Genomic DNA, 14,839 nt, shown 5'->3' on the forward strand with positions numbered 1-14,839 from the left:
AAGACATGGTCTTTTTCATAATTGTATTGTTACTAATTGGCGTATGACATGTTTTTGGCAAGTTTTTTTTTTTTTTTTTTTTTTAAAGAGATAAATTAACTGGGGATTTTTTTCACCATTTCTTTTGCCGTGTTCTGAAATGTGTATTTGTGTTTTTGGGTAGTGATAACTTAAACGATGACTCAGAGTTGGTGAAAAGGGAGTTTGCCAGTGCCATGGGCAAGTTGGCATGTGGTCTTGCTGGTGGTTTTGAAATCCACAATTTACCTGCGGAGCCCCCAGCAGATTGTGATCTCCTCTGCACAAGCCTAAAAATGATCTCCGTCACATCTCCTGAATCTTCTCACGCAAGTGCCTCCATTTTTAAGCCTTTCTTATCACTTCTGGAAAGGAATGTCCCAAGCTCTGTCAAAATAGGTAAGTAATAAAGAGTTTTATATCTGTAGCATGACTGTGCATGATTAACTACACCAAGCTCAGTATTGAATAGGCTAAAATGTATTAATTTATTTTGAATGGTCTTTGTTACCCATATTTGTTTGAGATGCCATGTATTTTATTTTTTTAGTAGAAGCATAAAAAAAAACAACAACAAAAAATAGTTTACAGAAGCCAGCAACAGTATCCTGCAACTATTGTGGAACTACATCTCCTCTGACTACAAACAATAAATGTATCAATGATGCAGTTATTGAATGTTTATGAGAGAAAAGTGGAAAACTGTGCAATGAGTTGGTACTGCTAAAATTATTGATAACGATAGACCTAAAGACTGCTGCACGCTGTTGTAGATTGCCTTTAACGAACACATTGCATCTAGCACCACAGAAGTGTTAATGTGTATGTTGGTTAATATCTGTTTACTTGTTCTTTGTAGCCTTCATTGAAAATATTCCTGAGCTTTTGACCCATCTTGATATTAAGAAAAATGAAATGGATTCAAGAGCTGTAATTGAGGCTTTACTCAACCTCATGGAGGATCCAGACAAAGATGTTAGAATTTGTTTCAGTGGAAAAATCTGGCATATTTTCGAGGCAACAGACTGTGAGCAAGGTTATTTGAAAGAGGTAAACAATAGCTATTTTCTGACAAGTGTGTGCGAGCACTCTCCCCCTCACGTGGAAAGTTTCTTGTAAAGTGATGTCGGTAAATAAACAATTGGAAATTCATTTTTATGGATAGTAGAGTTTCCTAAGGGGTTGGAGATTTGTAAAATCTATGAAAATGTAAAATATATAAACTCTTTCAAGAATTAATTGGGATTGTGGGACAGGGTAGAGACCATTGCCTCAATCATATATTTTTGCATAAGCTTTTCAAATGATTTCATATTTTTGGATAAACTTTTTGAACAATTTATTTTTTTGGATACATTTTTAATAATCTTTTGATATTTTTTTTATATGATGTATTTTTTTTTTTAAATATATAAAGACACGGTTCTATTTCCTTAATTGGAGCAATATGGAATTGTTCCCCCCAAAGCTGCATGTGGAATTGTATTACATGTCCTTTCTTGGCCATATAAATGCTGTGTGTGAACTGCAAGAACCTGAAGCTGTCGTACATGTTTTCCCAACATTTGCAGCTCCTTGTAAGCCGAATGAAAAGGGCTTATACAAATGCAAAAATTACGCGAGATAATGAGATGAAAGACACTCTGATTCTTACAACAGGAGACATAGGCAGGTGAGTTAGAAGAGCATTTTTCCTGTGTTCCAACTTGAAGCTGAGGGAAGGCTGTATAATGCAGAACAGGGAAGGAACAGTGTTGTCTTGAGCTAGAACATTGTGCATACTCTATTATCTGTCCTGAGAATTCTAGGAACCGATTACAACAAAATCTAGTGAATATTAAACGTATTTATGAATTTATTAAGGATTGGATGCAAGAAGCCATTTCACAGAAGTGGGGGAAGCAATGGGTGTACACAATTTGTTATGGTAGGAGTAAAATATTGTTTAGAGATGTAGACCCTCAGTTCTATTATGAAGTCTCACTATTTAGTAGACTTTATTATATACTGTTTATTTTGTTCCTTGAGAAAAGTCAGTTATCTATAGGTTAAAATGCAGGAAAGGGGCTGCTGCAGCTACCTAAAAATATACTATTTATGAAAGCAGCTTTTCTACAATGGCTAATACAACTAAAGGGGAAAAGCAGAAACATTTGTATTATAAATTGTTTATTTAGCATATACATCTTGTTGTGCTGCAATATCATGATTAACGCTCATTAAGGGTGCATCAGTCATGTTTCAGTTCTTCAATTTGCAGAGCAGCCAAAGGAGACATGGTACCGTTTGCCCTTTTGCACTTGTTACATTGTCTATTGTCTAAATCAACGTCCGTGGCCGGCGCATCATACACAGAAATCCGATCTCTGGCAGCAGCAAAATCCATCCGACTGCAAGATTTTTTCAGCCAATACAAGAAGCCTATTTGTCAGGTGAGAGACAGTTAAAGGAACAGTATTATTATTATTTATAAACTGCCAACAAATCCCGCAGCGCTTTACAATGGGTTAAAAAAATATTAGAAGATGTACCGCCAAAAGGAGGAATGTGTGCCATTTGTACTGCATGTTTTCTATGGGTGGTTTATGAAATCTTAGCTTTCAATAGCTTCAACAGTAGCAGCTGCTGCAAGCCCCTTTCCAAACATAAGCTGCTAATCGATAAACTTCATGGACCATTCATTGCTGTCCAATCACAAACTTCTCAGTAAGCTGTATTGCAACTAATTGAAAATTCTTTCTGCATGAAATTTTGCAGTGTGGCAAACCCCTTGAAACTGATATGCTAAATAGTTAGAATGAATAGAATGTCTGGTACTGTTTTCTTTTTTTTTTTTTTTTTAAATCGGTAATATATTTTTATAGCTATCTTTTAATAAGGGCCTTTTTGCGGTAACATTTATCAGTTATTCAGTGCAGGTTTGAACTGCATGTTTTGATTGTGTTCTATCCAGTTCCTAGTTGAATCCCTCCACTCAAGTCAGAAGGCTCTCTTCAGCAATTTACCTGGTCAGAGCCCAGAGGTTCTCAAACAGGAGGCAGCACATCAGAGAGAAGCAGCCCTGGATATTCTATCTGAAATAGCCAATGTCTTTGATTTTCCTGACCTGAACCGATTTCTTTCAGTAAGAATTTCAGAGGTTTTTCGTTTTTTGTTTACTTAATTATATTTATTGATCTTCATATTGCCAATTGTCTTCTGCAGAGGTTTGGCATACACATTTAGCTATTTTTATTTCAGACTTTTACTAGGATTCTCTACAAACACATCTGCACAGTTTATTTAAAAATCTATATTTACAATTAAATTAAAGCCAATGTGTTCCAATATGTGCCATGACCATTTTATTTTGTAAACTTGCATGTGGCTGCATCATGGAGATAAGATCTGTCAGGGTTATTGAGTGAGCATTGCCAGGAATCCAAAGTGAATTCAAACTGAATTTCAAATTTAAGCCCAAAATAGCTCAATTGGAAAAATTCACCAATTCAATTATATTTTTAGTTTGATTACTTTAACCATAGTGTGTAACCCTTCCTCTCCTGCCTCAACCAAAAGTGTAAAAAAAAAAATAAAAAAAAATTTGGTCAGCAAAAACAGAATTCACTTTTCATTAGCAGAGCTGCAGCGTTTGGACTTGAATTCAAATGGTTTGACACTAACCTATCAGGCGGTTCCCAAAATCTCTTAGCACTATAACTAAACTAAGTGGTTATGGTGTTTACGGTGCCCCTTCAGTCCCAGCATTATGGAGCACTTTTTGTTTGAGAAAAAATTAGCATAAAATATATTTGAAGAAAGGGATGTATAGCTAGCATATAAACATATAACATCAATTTTGTCCATAGATTGCTGTGCTGACATACTTAAAAATGATGTAAACTTGCACGGTGTTGATTTTTCCCTTATTCATTCATCCTTTATAAAAAAAAAAATATTTGGGAAAGGAGAAGTTTTAGACAGTATGCAGTGTCCTTTATCTTGCAATATTTCACACAGTGTCTGAAATGTTAGTATAAATGCAATCTAAAAAAAAAAAAAAAAAAGGCATTTAAAACTGATATAGCAATCTTCATTAATCTTTGAAATGCTGATGTTATGCTAACAGTGAAATTGTAGAGTCCATTCACTCCTCCCCCCTCCCTGATTGTAGTAATGATATGTCACATAGAAACTCCATCTACCGTTTTGAAGCAGCTTGCATTTTCAGCACACTTATATGCATTATATCAGCGAGTAGTGCCATCTGGCAGAGAAATGTGTTCATCTACAGGCTGCTAATTATTCCTAAAGTATAAACAAATAGTGAGGCTTAATGGAAATATTTTTAAACTGCAAAATACATAAAAGTAAAAACTTTATACTTGAGTTTGGTAGTGAATGGGTTAATTCTGTGTCAGAACAATGCATGCAATACAATTCAATATTTATTTTTTGTTTTTTCTAATATTTTCCCAGCGTACTTTGCAACTCTTACTTCCATATCTCGCAGCCAAAGCAAGTCCCACAGCCTCCTCTCTCATCCGAACAATTGCTAAACAACTTCATGTAAACCGAAGGGAGATCCTAATTAATAACTTCAAGTACATATTCTCTCATCTTGTCTGCTCCTGTACAAAAGATGAACTAGAGAAGTCGCTTCATTATCTAAAGGTAGGTGGAACTGCTGGACTTAGAAATAGTTAGTAGATTATTAAATTATTCCATTTTCTTTCCCATAAATTCTTCATCGCTTTATTTTTGTTCATAAACATTTTATTCTCATAGAAATATATATAGAAAAGTTAACACACCGTAAAATAAATAAAAAATAAATAAAAAAAAATTAGAATCTCATTGGGTTGTATGTTAAAACCAACAGTAAGTGTAATAGTAATATTGCACTCAAAAGCATTAATAAATAACACTCTTCTCTCTTTTAAACTCTCTCTTAAAAAATAACATTATATAACTTAGAGGGACACTCTACGCACCTAATCAACTTCAAAAGGTATGTTTCCTTGCAAGCCAGTTTTGTGAATGGGGAACCACTGATTGGTGGAGAGCACCAGCTATCAGCCAATCAGCTGTGCCATTGCCAGGCGGCACTCCACACTTCCTGAAAATTCTGAAGCCTGATGCCGCTTGGGGGAGTGGACATCTTAGCTGCAGGCAGCTTTGTTAAAATGTTCGAGAACTGTTTAACTCCTTGAGGTAAGAGTGCCTCTGGGGGCCTTCTGGCAGCTTAAGAACTTCATTTAGATGAAGTTGTATTGGTGCCTGGTGTGTCCCTTTAACTAGAGGTAAATGTTTGTAAAAATACTAACAAACAAACAAATGTGTAAATGGACTCTAGGTCCAACCGAACCAAGTCTCCAGAGTCATTTAAGCCCTGCAGAGTATCATTGTGTCTACATTATGGTGTTAAATAGTAGAATAAATATTACAGCTAAAAGCGGGAGAGGCAGAAATCCTTTCTAGGCAGTATTTTAAGAGACTGTAATGTAACTTTAACATTATGCGTAAAGCAAAAGGCATATTGTCTTGCTTATTTGTGACTTATTGACATACATATTTAATATGTTCTTTGTGGGGATGATTTGTCTTTGATTCATTGTTTTGTGTCATTGGATATAGTCAAGAAAGAAGAGTTCTCTATAATTGCTGTTTTCCTTGTTCACACAGTCCTGTAAATTGTGTTACTCAATGGTTCAACTGACCACAGTTTTGATTGATCATTTTGGTTGAAGATTTCAGTGTTTCACGAATTTAGATATTTGCACTTTTTGTTGCACCCTGGGCACATGTGACTTAGACCGCCCGTAACAGTAAAATATAAAATCTGTGCCAAAATTACTTCTGCTGTACTTTGGACCGATTTCTTTATCCCCTGAACAGAATGAAACTGAAATTGAATTGGGAAGTCTCCTGAGACAGGACTACCAGGGTCTGCACAATGAACTGCTTCTACGACTGGGTGAGCACTATCAGCAGGTCTTCAATGGGCTCTCCATTTTAGCATCCTTCGCATCAAATGATGATCCATACCAGGGACCCAGGAACATCACTAAACCTGAGATAATGGTGAGATTATCAGTGTTTATGTTTTTGGTTTAAAATGTTTGACATGCATGCCTCAATGTTACTTGTCCTTTTATGATATGATGAATGTATGGGATAATTAATATATGGTATATTTGTACTTATTTTATGTGTACAACTCTTTAATAGAAAACTCCAGGAACACCAACGGCATTGATGTATATTAAAAATCATTATTAACTTGCTGTACCTGGTTTCATACATATGTTTAAAATTGTCTTGATATATAGAAAAAAATATGCTTTACAGCTTAGTGTTAACCCTGGTGTCACATTGAAATGGAAGTAACATATCCTTAAAGGTAACAATGTGATCTATACCATAACTCCATGATCCCTAATATAAAGTGCACTCCACCTCTGGCCCACACTCTTATTCTCTGACATAAATCAAGTTTTGGCATGTCTAACATTTTTTAGTTTGTCTTACTTTTAAAATATTTGGTGAATCCTTGACTTGTGCACAGCCAAAAAAAAATTGGGTTGGCTGAGTAGAGGGAAGTGGCAAACAGAAGAGGCTAATAGTGTAGAATGCTGCAAACATTTATATTATTTTTGCAAACTCTAACTATATTTGGTTATTTAAATAACTGCAGCATATTAAGAAACTAAAAAGCTATGAAGTACATTAACATTGTCTTAGTTTTAGTGCCTGTAGTTTCACTTCACAAGCTGGCAAAGAAAAACAATACAGATCCTCAACACCAAAATAAATGTCAATTTGATTTTTTCCCATAGCCTTGTATAAAGATAATAAGCCAGGTGGTGGCAGACTTGGTAGCAGAGTGTGTGAAATGATTTTGATAGAAGATACCAATGTGAAATGGAATAAAAGAGAAGGAAATGTAGATTGAAATCTTTTAAAGTAATATGCTGATTGTTTATTGTTTCCTCATTGTTCCAGGCAGACTATTTACAACCGAAACTCTTGGGAATTTTAGCTTTCTTCAATATGCACTTACTGAGTTCTAGTATTGGCATTGAAGACAAAACGATGGTAAGTCTACAAATATCAGTAGAATGCTGACAAGGTGATTCACTAAAATGAAAATTGTCAGGACTTCAAAGTGAATTAAAAATTTACGGTCATCCTAGTTGTACTAGAAAATTTACTTTCAGTTTGGGTCTTTTGACCTTGGCTCTGTCACCGTTTGGGGTCTTTGCATAATTTGCAATGACCCCCAACGGTGATTTATTTGCTGTGCGTGTATTGACCACAGAATGCAGGGGAAGGTGAGCTATACTTAGGAGACCAGGTCACTGTTGTACTCATGCGCCTGTGTGAGAGAACAACACTGAGGACTATGGAGGATCCCCAGATTCATTGCATCTTTATGAGGAGATGCTGATTGGCGCAGTGCCGCGTTTTGCTGCGCATGTGAAATAGTCTCCCAGTTGAATTAGCTGAGATCATCAAGATTGATGATTTCAGCCTTGGAGGTGGGTCCAGCCGCCGTAAGACCAGGGTGGCGAGGGAGAAAACATGAATGAACTTACTTTTTAACTCCGCAAAAAAGGGGGTCAGTCACCTAAACATTTATTCGAGCACTATAGTGTTCCTTTAAAATAAGTTTCTTAAAACTTTTTTTTTCTACCTAAAAAAAAAAAAAAAGCATTTGTATAGTGGGAAACTAACTGATCAGTACTCAAAAGCCGAGTTTGTAAAGATGTCATAAGCAGTATCTTCTCTCCAACCGGTAATATGTGTTTTAAAACTTGTTTTAAACTTCTCATAAATCAAGGGTTACTTGACATAGAATAACTACTTCTGAAGTTGTTGATATAGCTTGTAGATAATTTTATTGACAAATACTTAAATAAGACTTGTGCCAGTTATTTCTGATATAATTGGTGTCTGTCCCACACCTCCATCTTGTGGCAAAACAATATATCTACCTCTACAGGTATCATTTACCTTTAATATTTATGGGAAATGCTCAAATGAGCTGGAAACTACTCACTTTCTCCATATAATCTCTTCTACCTCATTTAGTCAGATAACCTAAAATCCTAGTCTGCGATTAATACATATTGTTTTTTAAAATCTTGCGTTCTCTCAACTTTAAGTAGTTCTTACAGTTAATTTAATGCTATTATAAACATTGGAATGTTACCTGCAATTTTCTGCTTCATACCCATCAATCAGAACTGACTAGATATAATAATTATCTTTTTCTCAAAATTTATCTCACGTAGAGAAAGGTGTATGTGACTTAGAACTTACATTTCACAATCTTTCTGAAATCAGAACTTATTTTCTTTTCACATGGACTGTTTTATGCTCTATGTATTACTTCAATTACATTGCACTGTTTCTACTGTATATTTGGTATTCATTGTAATAGCAGCTATATAGTCATGTATGGCAAGCCATACAGTATATTCTTATGCACCTTTTGTGCTGTTTTATTAGAATTTCTGATTTAAATTAATATTCTCTAACAGTGAGGGAAAAAAGTATTTGATCCACTGCTGATTTTAAACGTTTGCCCACTGACAAAGAAATGATCAGTCTATAATTTTAATGGTAGGTGTATTTTAACAGTGTGAGACAGAATAACAAAACAAAAACAAAAATCCAGAAAAATGCACGTCAAAAAAGTTATAAATTGATTTGCATGTCAATGAGTGAAATAAGTACTTGACCCCTTCGACTTAGTACTTGGTGGCAAAACCCTTGTTGTCAATCACAGATGTCAGACGTTTCTTGTAGTTGGCCACCAGGTTTGCACACATCTCAGGAGGGATTTTGTCTCACTCCTCTTTGCAGATCCTCTCCAAGTCATTAAGGTTTCGAGGCTGACGTTTGGCAACTCGAACCTTTGGCTCTCTCCACAGATTTTCTATGGGATTATGGTCTGGAAACTGGCTAGGCCACTCCAGGACCTTAATGTGCTTCCATGTCCTTGCGCCACTCCTTTTTTACCTTGGCTGTGTGTTTTGGGTCATTGTCATGCTGGAATACCCATCCACGACCCATTTTCAATGCCCTGGCTGAGTGAAGGAGGTTGTCATCCAAGATTTGATGGTATATGGTGCAGTTGTCCTGTCCCCTTAGCAGGAATACACCCCCAAAGCATGTTTCCACCTCCATGTTTGACGGTGGGGATGGTGTTCTTGGGGTCATAGGCAGCATTCCTCCTCCTGCCAAAGAGCTCGATATTGGTCTCATCTGACCACAACACTTTCACCCAGTTCTCCTCTGAATCATTCAGATGTTCATTGGCACACTTTAGACAGGCCTGTACATGTGCTTTCTTGAGCAGGGGGACCTTGCAGGCGCTGCAGGATTTCAGTCCTTCACGGTGTAGTGTGTTACCAATTGTTTTCTTGGTGACTATGGTCCCAGCTGCCTTGAGATCATTAACAAGCTCCTCCTGTGTAGTTCTGGGCTGATTCCTCTCCATTCTCATGATCATTGAAACTCCACGAGGTGAGATCTTGCATGGAACTGACAGTTATTTTGTGTTTCTTCCATTTGTGAATAATCGCACCAACTGCTTGGCGATGGTCTTGTAGCCCATTCCAGGCTTGTGTAGGTCTACAATCTTGTCCCTGACATCCCTGGACAGCTTTTTGGTTTTGGCCCTGGTGCAGAGTTTGGAATTTGATTGATTGCTTCTGTGGACAGGTGTCTTTTATACAGATAACGAGCTGAGATTAGGAGCACACCCTTTAAGAGAGTGCTCTTAATCTTAACTTGTTACCTGTATAAAAGTCACTTGGAAGCGGGAACTCTTGCTGATTGATAGAGAATCAAATACGTATTTCACTCATTGACATGCAAATCAATTTATAACTTTTTTTGGCATGTATTTTTCTGAATTTTTTTGTTATTCTGTATCTCACTGTTAAAATACACTTACCATTAAAATTATAGACTGAACATTTCGTTGTCAGTGGGAAAATGTACAAAATCAGCAGGGGATCAAATAATGTGTTCCCCTTATTGTATATTCCCATAGAGTTTTCACTCTTGTCCCTGAGCATTCTAGATATTTTGTTGCGATTTACATTATGAAGTTATTTTTTTTTCATTTTGTTTTTGATTTTATTATCAGGCTTTAAACAGTTTGGTGTCCTTAATGAAGCTCATGGGACCAAAGCACATTAGTTCTGTGAGAGTAAAGATGATGACCACGCTACGAACCGGCCTCCGATATAAAGAAGAATTTCCAGGGCTTTGCTGCAAGTAAACACAAAACATGTTTTTAGGCTATGTTGTTTGAAATGTCAGTTATAAAAGAAAAAAAGAAAGCTTACAACATATTCTGAGTTGATTTTAAATTATGGTAGTTTGCTGTATTGGATATCCTTATAATGATTTATGACTCTGATATTTTAACATCTCAATGTGCTGGTTTAAAGCATGCATGTGCATGTTCCTGAAAAGATTCTGTTAAACATTTGGTAATTATTGGGTACATTTCTGATAGGAAAGTTTAAATATGGCGTACTCTTCCATAGTTGCCAACTTTTGAAGTAAGCACCCCCATCCTATACGTTGTCTTTTGCATTTATATCTAGCCCAATACTGATACTGCAACCTATCTAATTGGATTTATATTAATCTAGATAACTAAATATCTATTTTGACTGTTAGACGAGTTCTGTTCTTATTCTGAATTAACTAAAGGGTTGATAGGCATCTATTCTTTTTCTTAACATGATGATCTATACCTTGTAGATTACAGACTTGTACTTTTTTTCTGTTGTCCTTTAGAGCTTGGGACTGGTTTGTCCGTTGTCTGGATCAAGCTTATCTTGGATCATTACTCAGCCATATCATTGTTGCATTACTGCCTTTGCTCCACATCCAACCTAAGGAAACGGTGGCCATATTCCATTATTTGATAGTGGAAAACAGGTACATATGAGCTTTGTAGCCATTTTATAGTGGAATCTGTAATGTATGCCTAAATGTATTTAATCCAGAAACTGACCAAAATAGAAAGTATGCACCATCATTGTTTAATGTCTCACATTAATAGGCATGCCGTTCAGGATTTCCTTCATGAAATATATTTTCTACCCGCTCATCCGGAACTGAAAGAAATCCAGAAGGTTCTCCAGGAGTATAGAAAAGTGAGTTATCTTACTTGACACATGTTGGTATCGGTTCTAACCGAAGTCAGTACTCCATAACATTTCTTATTTTTTTTTATTATTTCCATCAGGAAACCAACAAAAGCACTGACCTTCAGACAGCATTACAGCTTTCTATCAGAGCAATTCAGCATGAAAATGTGGATGTGCGCGTGCATGCTCTCACTAGCTTAAAAGAAACACTCTATAAAAACCAGGTATGCAGAATAATATTGACTGCAGACCGTGTATTGCTCTTACAAGGTTCCTGTTCTACTTTATAAAGCAACAAGTGTACTAGATGGTCCCATATAACTAAGACAAAAGCCTGCATCTAGACATACTCACTTTTAACAGTTTACCGTGATATCTTTGGATAGCTTTAAGACATTAAATACTTGTAATACCCTGGGTTTCACCTTTGTTTGCAGGCTAAATTGTTACAGTATTCAACAGACAGCGAGACAGTGGAACCAGTCATCTCTCAGTTGGTAACAGTGCTGTTAATTGGCTGTCAGGATGCCAACCCACAGGCCCGCTTGCTCTGCGGTGAATGCCTTGGACAATTGGGTGCCATAGATCCTGGCCGATTGGACTTTTCATCCAGTGATACACAAGGGAAGGGTTTTACATTTGTTGTAAGTTACTTCTTTAGTATTTAAGATTATTGTATTTATGTTTTATCTTTTTACAAGATCAAACATTTTCAGACTGGTATGGCTGTAGGCTCATTTGCTCTATTTAACAATATTTAAACTGCATACTAAAGGTTTATGTATGCGTATGCATGTGTGAATGAATGAACACAAATTAATTCTTAGATTAATGTTGAATGCAGATAAATTACAGTCACTCAGTGGTTGTAATGTGGCAGTGGAACCCATTAACAGACATGGTTCAAAGTGTGCTTCCATAACCAAGCACTTATGTTTGTTTGTTTGTTTGTCTTTTCTCTTTTTTAATCAAGACTGGAGTTGAAGATCCAAATTTTGCATATGAGTTGCTTACGGAGTTAACAAGAGCGTTTTTGGCATATGCTGATAATGTCCGTGCTCAGGATTCTGCTGCTTATGCAATACAGGTAAAAGGAAGATTTAATAAGAACTAAAGCAAAAAAAAGTGGAGATATCCAAGAACAATCTGAATAATTACGTTAGTCCTATGCTTTGATTGTAACATGTAGTGTTCGGGCTTTGTTGTCTACAAGCACAAGTTATTCTAGGTTTTACTGATTAAAGAAAATTGCATTCTATTGAAAGACAGCTCTATGCTTTTATTACTTTATATATGACAGTGTGGTTGTCTCTGAACCAAGGTTATCTGTAAATTGTAAAAATCTAATCCGGAAATTCTCATGTCAACACTTGTTCATATTACAGCCATTTCCAGATACTGACCTAATCACTAAAGGTGCATGATCTCAAGAACTGCATCCACTCTATAAATACATCTCTAAGGTTTTTTAACATTTAATTGCTAATGGGTTATGATGGCATGAGCTACCATCAATCTATGAGTGCAAGTTACTAGCTGAGCTTTTTTTTTTTTAAATCTAAATATTAATGGTATAAAATGTCAGGAATTACTGTCAATATATAAAGGCAGTCTACTGACTGAATAAGATCTTCTTACTAGTGATGTATGCTCTCAGGAATTGCTGTCAATCTATGAATGCAGAGATGGAAGGGCTGATTGTCCAGGACGTAGGCTTTGGAGACGATTCCCAGAACATGTTCAGGAAATTCTGGAACCACATCTCAATACAAGGTATACCACAACAAGAACATGTCATCAAGTGAAAATGTCTGCCTTTCTATATAAGTTTAAAATTATCCTTTGGCATATTCCAGTGAGTGTTCTCTGAGCAATATATTGAAACCGATTCTGTAATGAACTTCTGGTCATTTGTTACAAAGAAAGAAATAAAAGAGTGAAACAAAGAAAATGCAAGGTAACATTGAGCCTAGTATACCACTATATTAACACGTGACAACATGCAGTATACATACATAAGGGTAGTTCATCTCAAAATATGAGGGGATATATGTAGCCATTAAAAAAAACGCTATTTGAATGCTCTTCCCCTCTCTGTTAGACTCTCACCCAGTCTGCACTTTTTCACAAAATCTTTAAAAACTTACTTCTTTGGGAAAGCGTATCAATTAAACTGTCAACAGCTTTCCCTCCCCGCACCCTGATTCTCCTGCAACTGACATCAAAATAAAACACTAAGCCCTCAGTGACTACTATCCTGGCAACCTACTTTTCTACCCTACCCTTACCTTTTGTGTCCCTATGCCCCACTCCCTCTAGCATGTAAGCTCATTGAGCAGGGCCCTCAATCCCTCTGTCTGGTTATAAATACGTGTCTGATAGTCTACCCATTATATATATATATTTATAAAATATTTTACCAGGAAAGATACATAGAGATTTCTCTCGTTTTCAAGTATGTCCTGGGTCCACAAATCATTGCATTGTTACAGTTAGAGTACAATAAAATACAAATACAATATTAATATACAATATATACAAAATTTAACATAGAACAGGTAGGAAATATATAATCAACAATGACAGGTACATTCTGTTTTCAAGTATGTAGAGAGGGATCTCTTAAAGGACTTTAAGCTTAGGGAAGATTTTAATTTGTGCGGGAGGTCGTTCCACAAATGCGGTGCTCTGTAGGAGAAGGAGGATCGGGCTGCTTTCTTTTTATATTGAGGTAGACTAAGTAAAGTGTTGGCACTGGATCGGAGGTTATAGGAAGTGGGAACAGCCAGGGAAAGCATTGCGTTCAGGTAGGGTGGGAGTTTCCCCGAAAAGCTCTTAAACACAAGGCTGGAAAGATGAAGGGTGCGTCTGGATTCCAGCGACAGCCAGTTTAGTTCTTTTAGCATGTCACAATGGTGGGTCCTGTAATTACATTGTAGCACAAATCGGCAGAACGATTTATACAATGTGTTGAGTTTATTAATGTGGGATTGCGATGCAGATGCATATACTACATCCCCATACTCAATGATTGGCATCAGCATTTGCTGTACAATCTTTTCCTTTACTGAAGGGCTTAGGCAGGATTTGTTTCTGTACAGGGCACCTAGTTTTGGATAAAGTTTAGATGCAAGCTTTTCTATGTGCAGGCCAAAAGATAGATTGGGGTCTAACATCATACCCAAGTATTTGCAAGAGTGGACTGCGGTCAGTGTGCCATTTGAAATGGTTTTGATGGATAGGTGGGAATTGTGTAATTTGTGTAATTTAGGTACTGTCCCAAAGATCATTGTGACAGTTTTGTCAGTGTTCAGGAAGAGTTTGTTTTTTGCGATCCACTTTTCTACCTCTGTAAACTGGTCTTGGAGCACAGCCTCAAGCTGCGGTAGATCGGAATTGTTTGCATAGATTACCGTGTCATCTGCGTACATGTGTATGTTTGAGAATTTGCAGACATTTGGCAGATCATTTATAAATAATGAAAATAGTAGGGGGCCGAGAATGGAACCTTGGGGAACACCACACGTGACTGGGAGAGGGAGGGAGTCGCTGTCAGAAATGGACACATATTGCAAGCGTTCCGATACATACGATCGAAACCAGTTTAGCGAATGATCACCAATACCTGACTTTTTGAGTTTGTGCAGTAGAATGTCGTGGTC

At 36.6% G+C, this 14,839-nt stretch overlaps 1 protein-coding gene across 1 annotated transcript in view; it reads left to right on the forward strand.

The window, feature by feature from the left end:
• The window catches only part of ATR (ATR serine/threonine kinase), a 71,189-nt gene that overhangs the window by 17,897 nt on the left and 38,453 nt on the right, over window positions 1-14,839 (forward strand). Inside the window, exons 10-24 of the mRNA XM_063442501.1 lie at window positions 164-417; window positions 878-1,068; window positions 1,590-1,690; window positions 2,279-2,450; window positions 2,972-3,142; window positions 4,477-4,671; window positions 5,896-6,081; window positions 7,003-7,095; window positions 10,160-10,290; window positions 10,822-10,965; window positions 11,090-11,183; window positions 11,276-11,401; window positions 11,615-11,821; window positions 12,151-12,264; window positions 12,835-12,950. Coding sequence (XP_063298571.1) covers window positions 164-417; window positions 878-1,068; window positions 1,590-1,690; window positions 2,279-2,450; window positions 2,972-3,142; window positions 4,477-4,671; window positions 5,896-6,081; window positions 7,003-7,095; window positions 10,160-10,290; window positions 10,822-10,965; window positions 11,090-11,183; window positions 11,276-11,401; window positions 11,615-11,821; window positions 12,151-12,264; window positions 12,835-12,950 — 2,295 coding nt within the window. The remainder of the gene's footprint in view (window positions 1-163; window positions 418-877; window positions 1,069-1,589; window positions 1,691-2,278; window positions 2,451-2,971; window positions 3,143-4,476; window positions 4,672-5,895; window positions 6,082-7,002; window positions 7,096-10,159; window positions 10,291-10,821; window positions 10,966-11,089; window positions 11,184-11,275; window positions 11,402-11,614; window positions 11,822-12,150; window positions 12,265-12,834; window positions 12,951-14,839) is intronic.

Source organism: Pelobates fuscus, chromosome 2 (assembly GCF_036172605.1).
Source record: "Pelobates fuscus isolate aPelFus1 chromosome 2, aPelFus1.pri, whole genome shotgun sequence".
In the NCBI taxonomy this organism is placed as follows: Eukaryota; Metazoa; Chordata; class Amphibia; order Anura; family Pelobatidae; genus Pelobates; species Pelobates fuscus.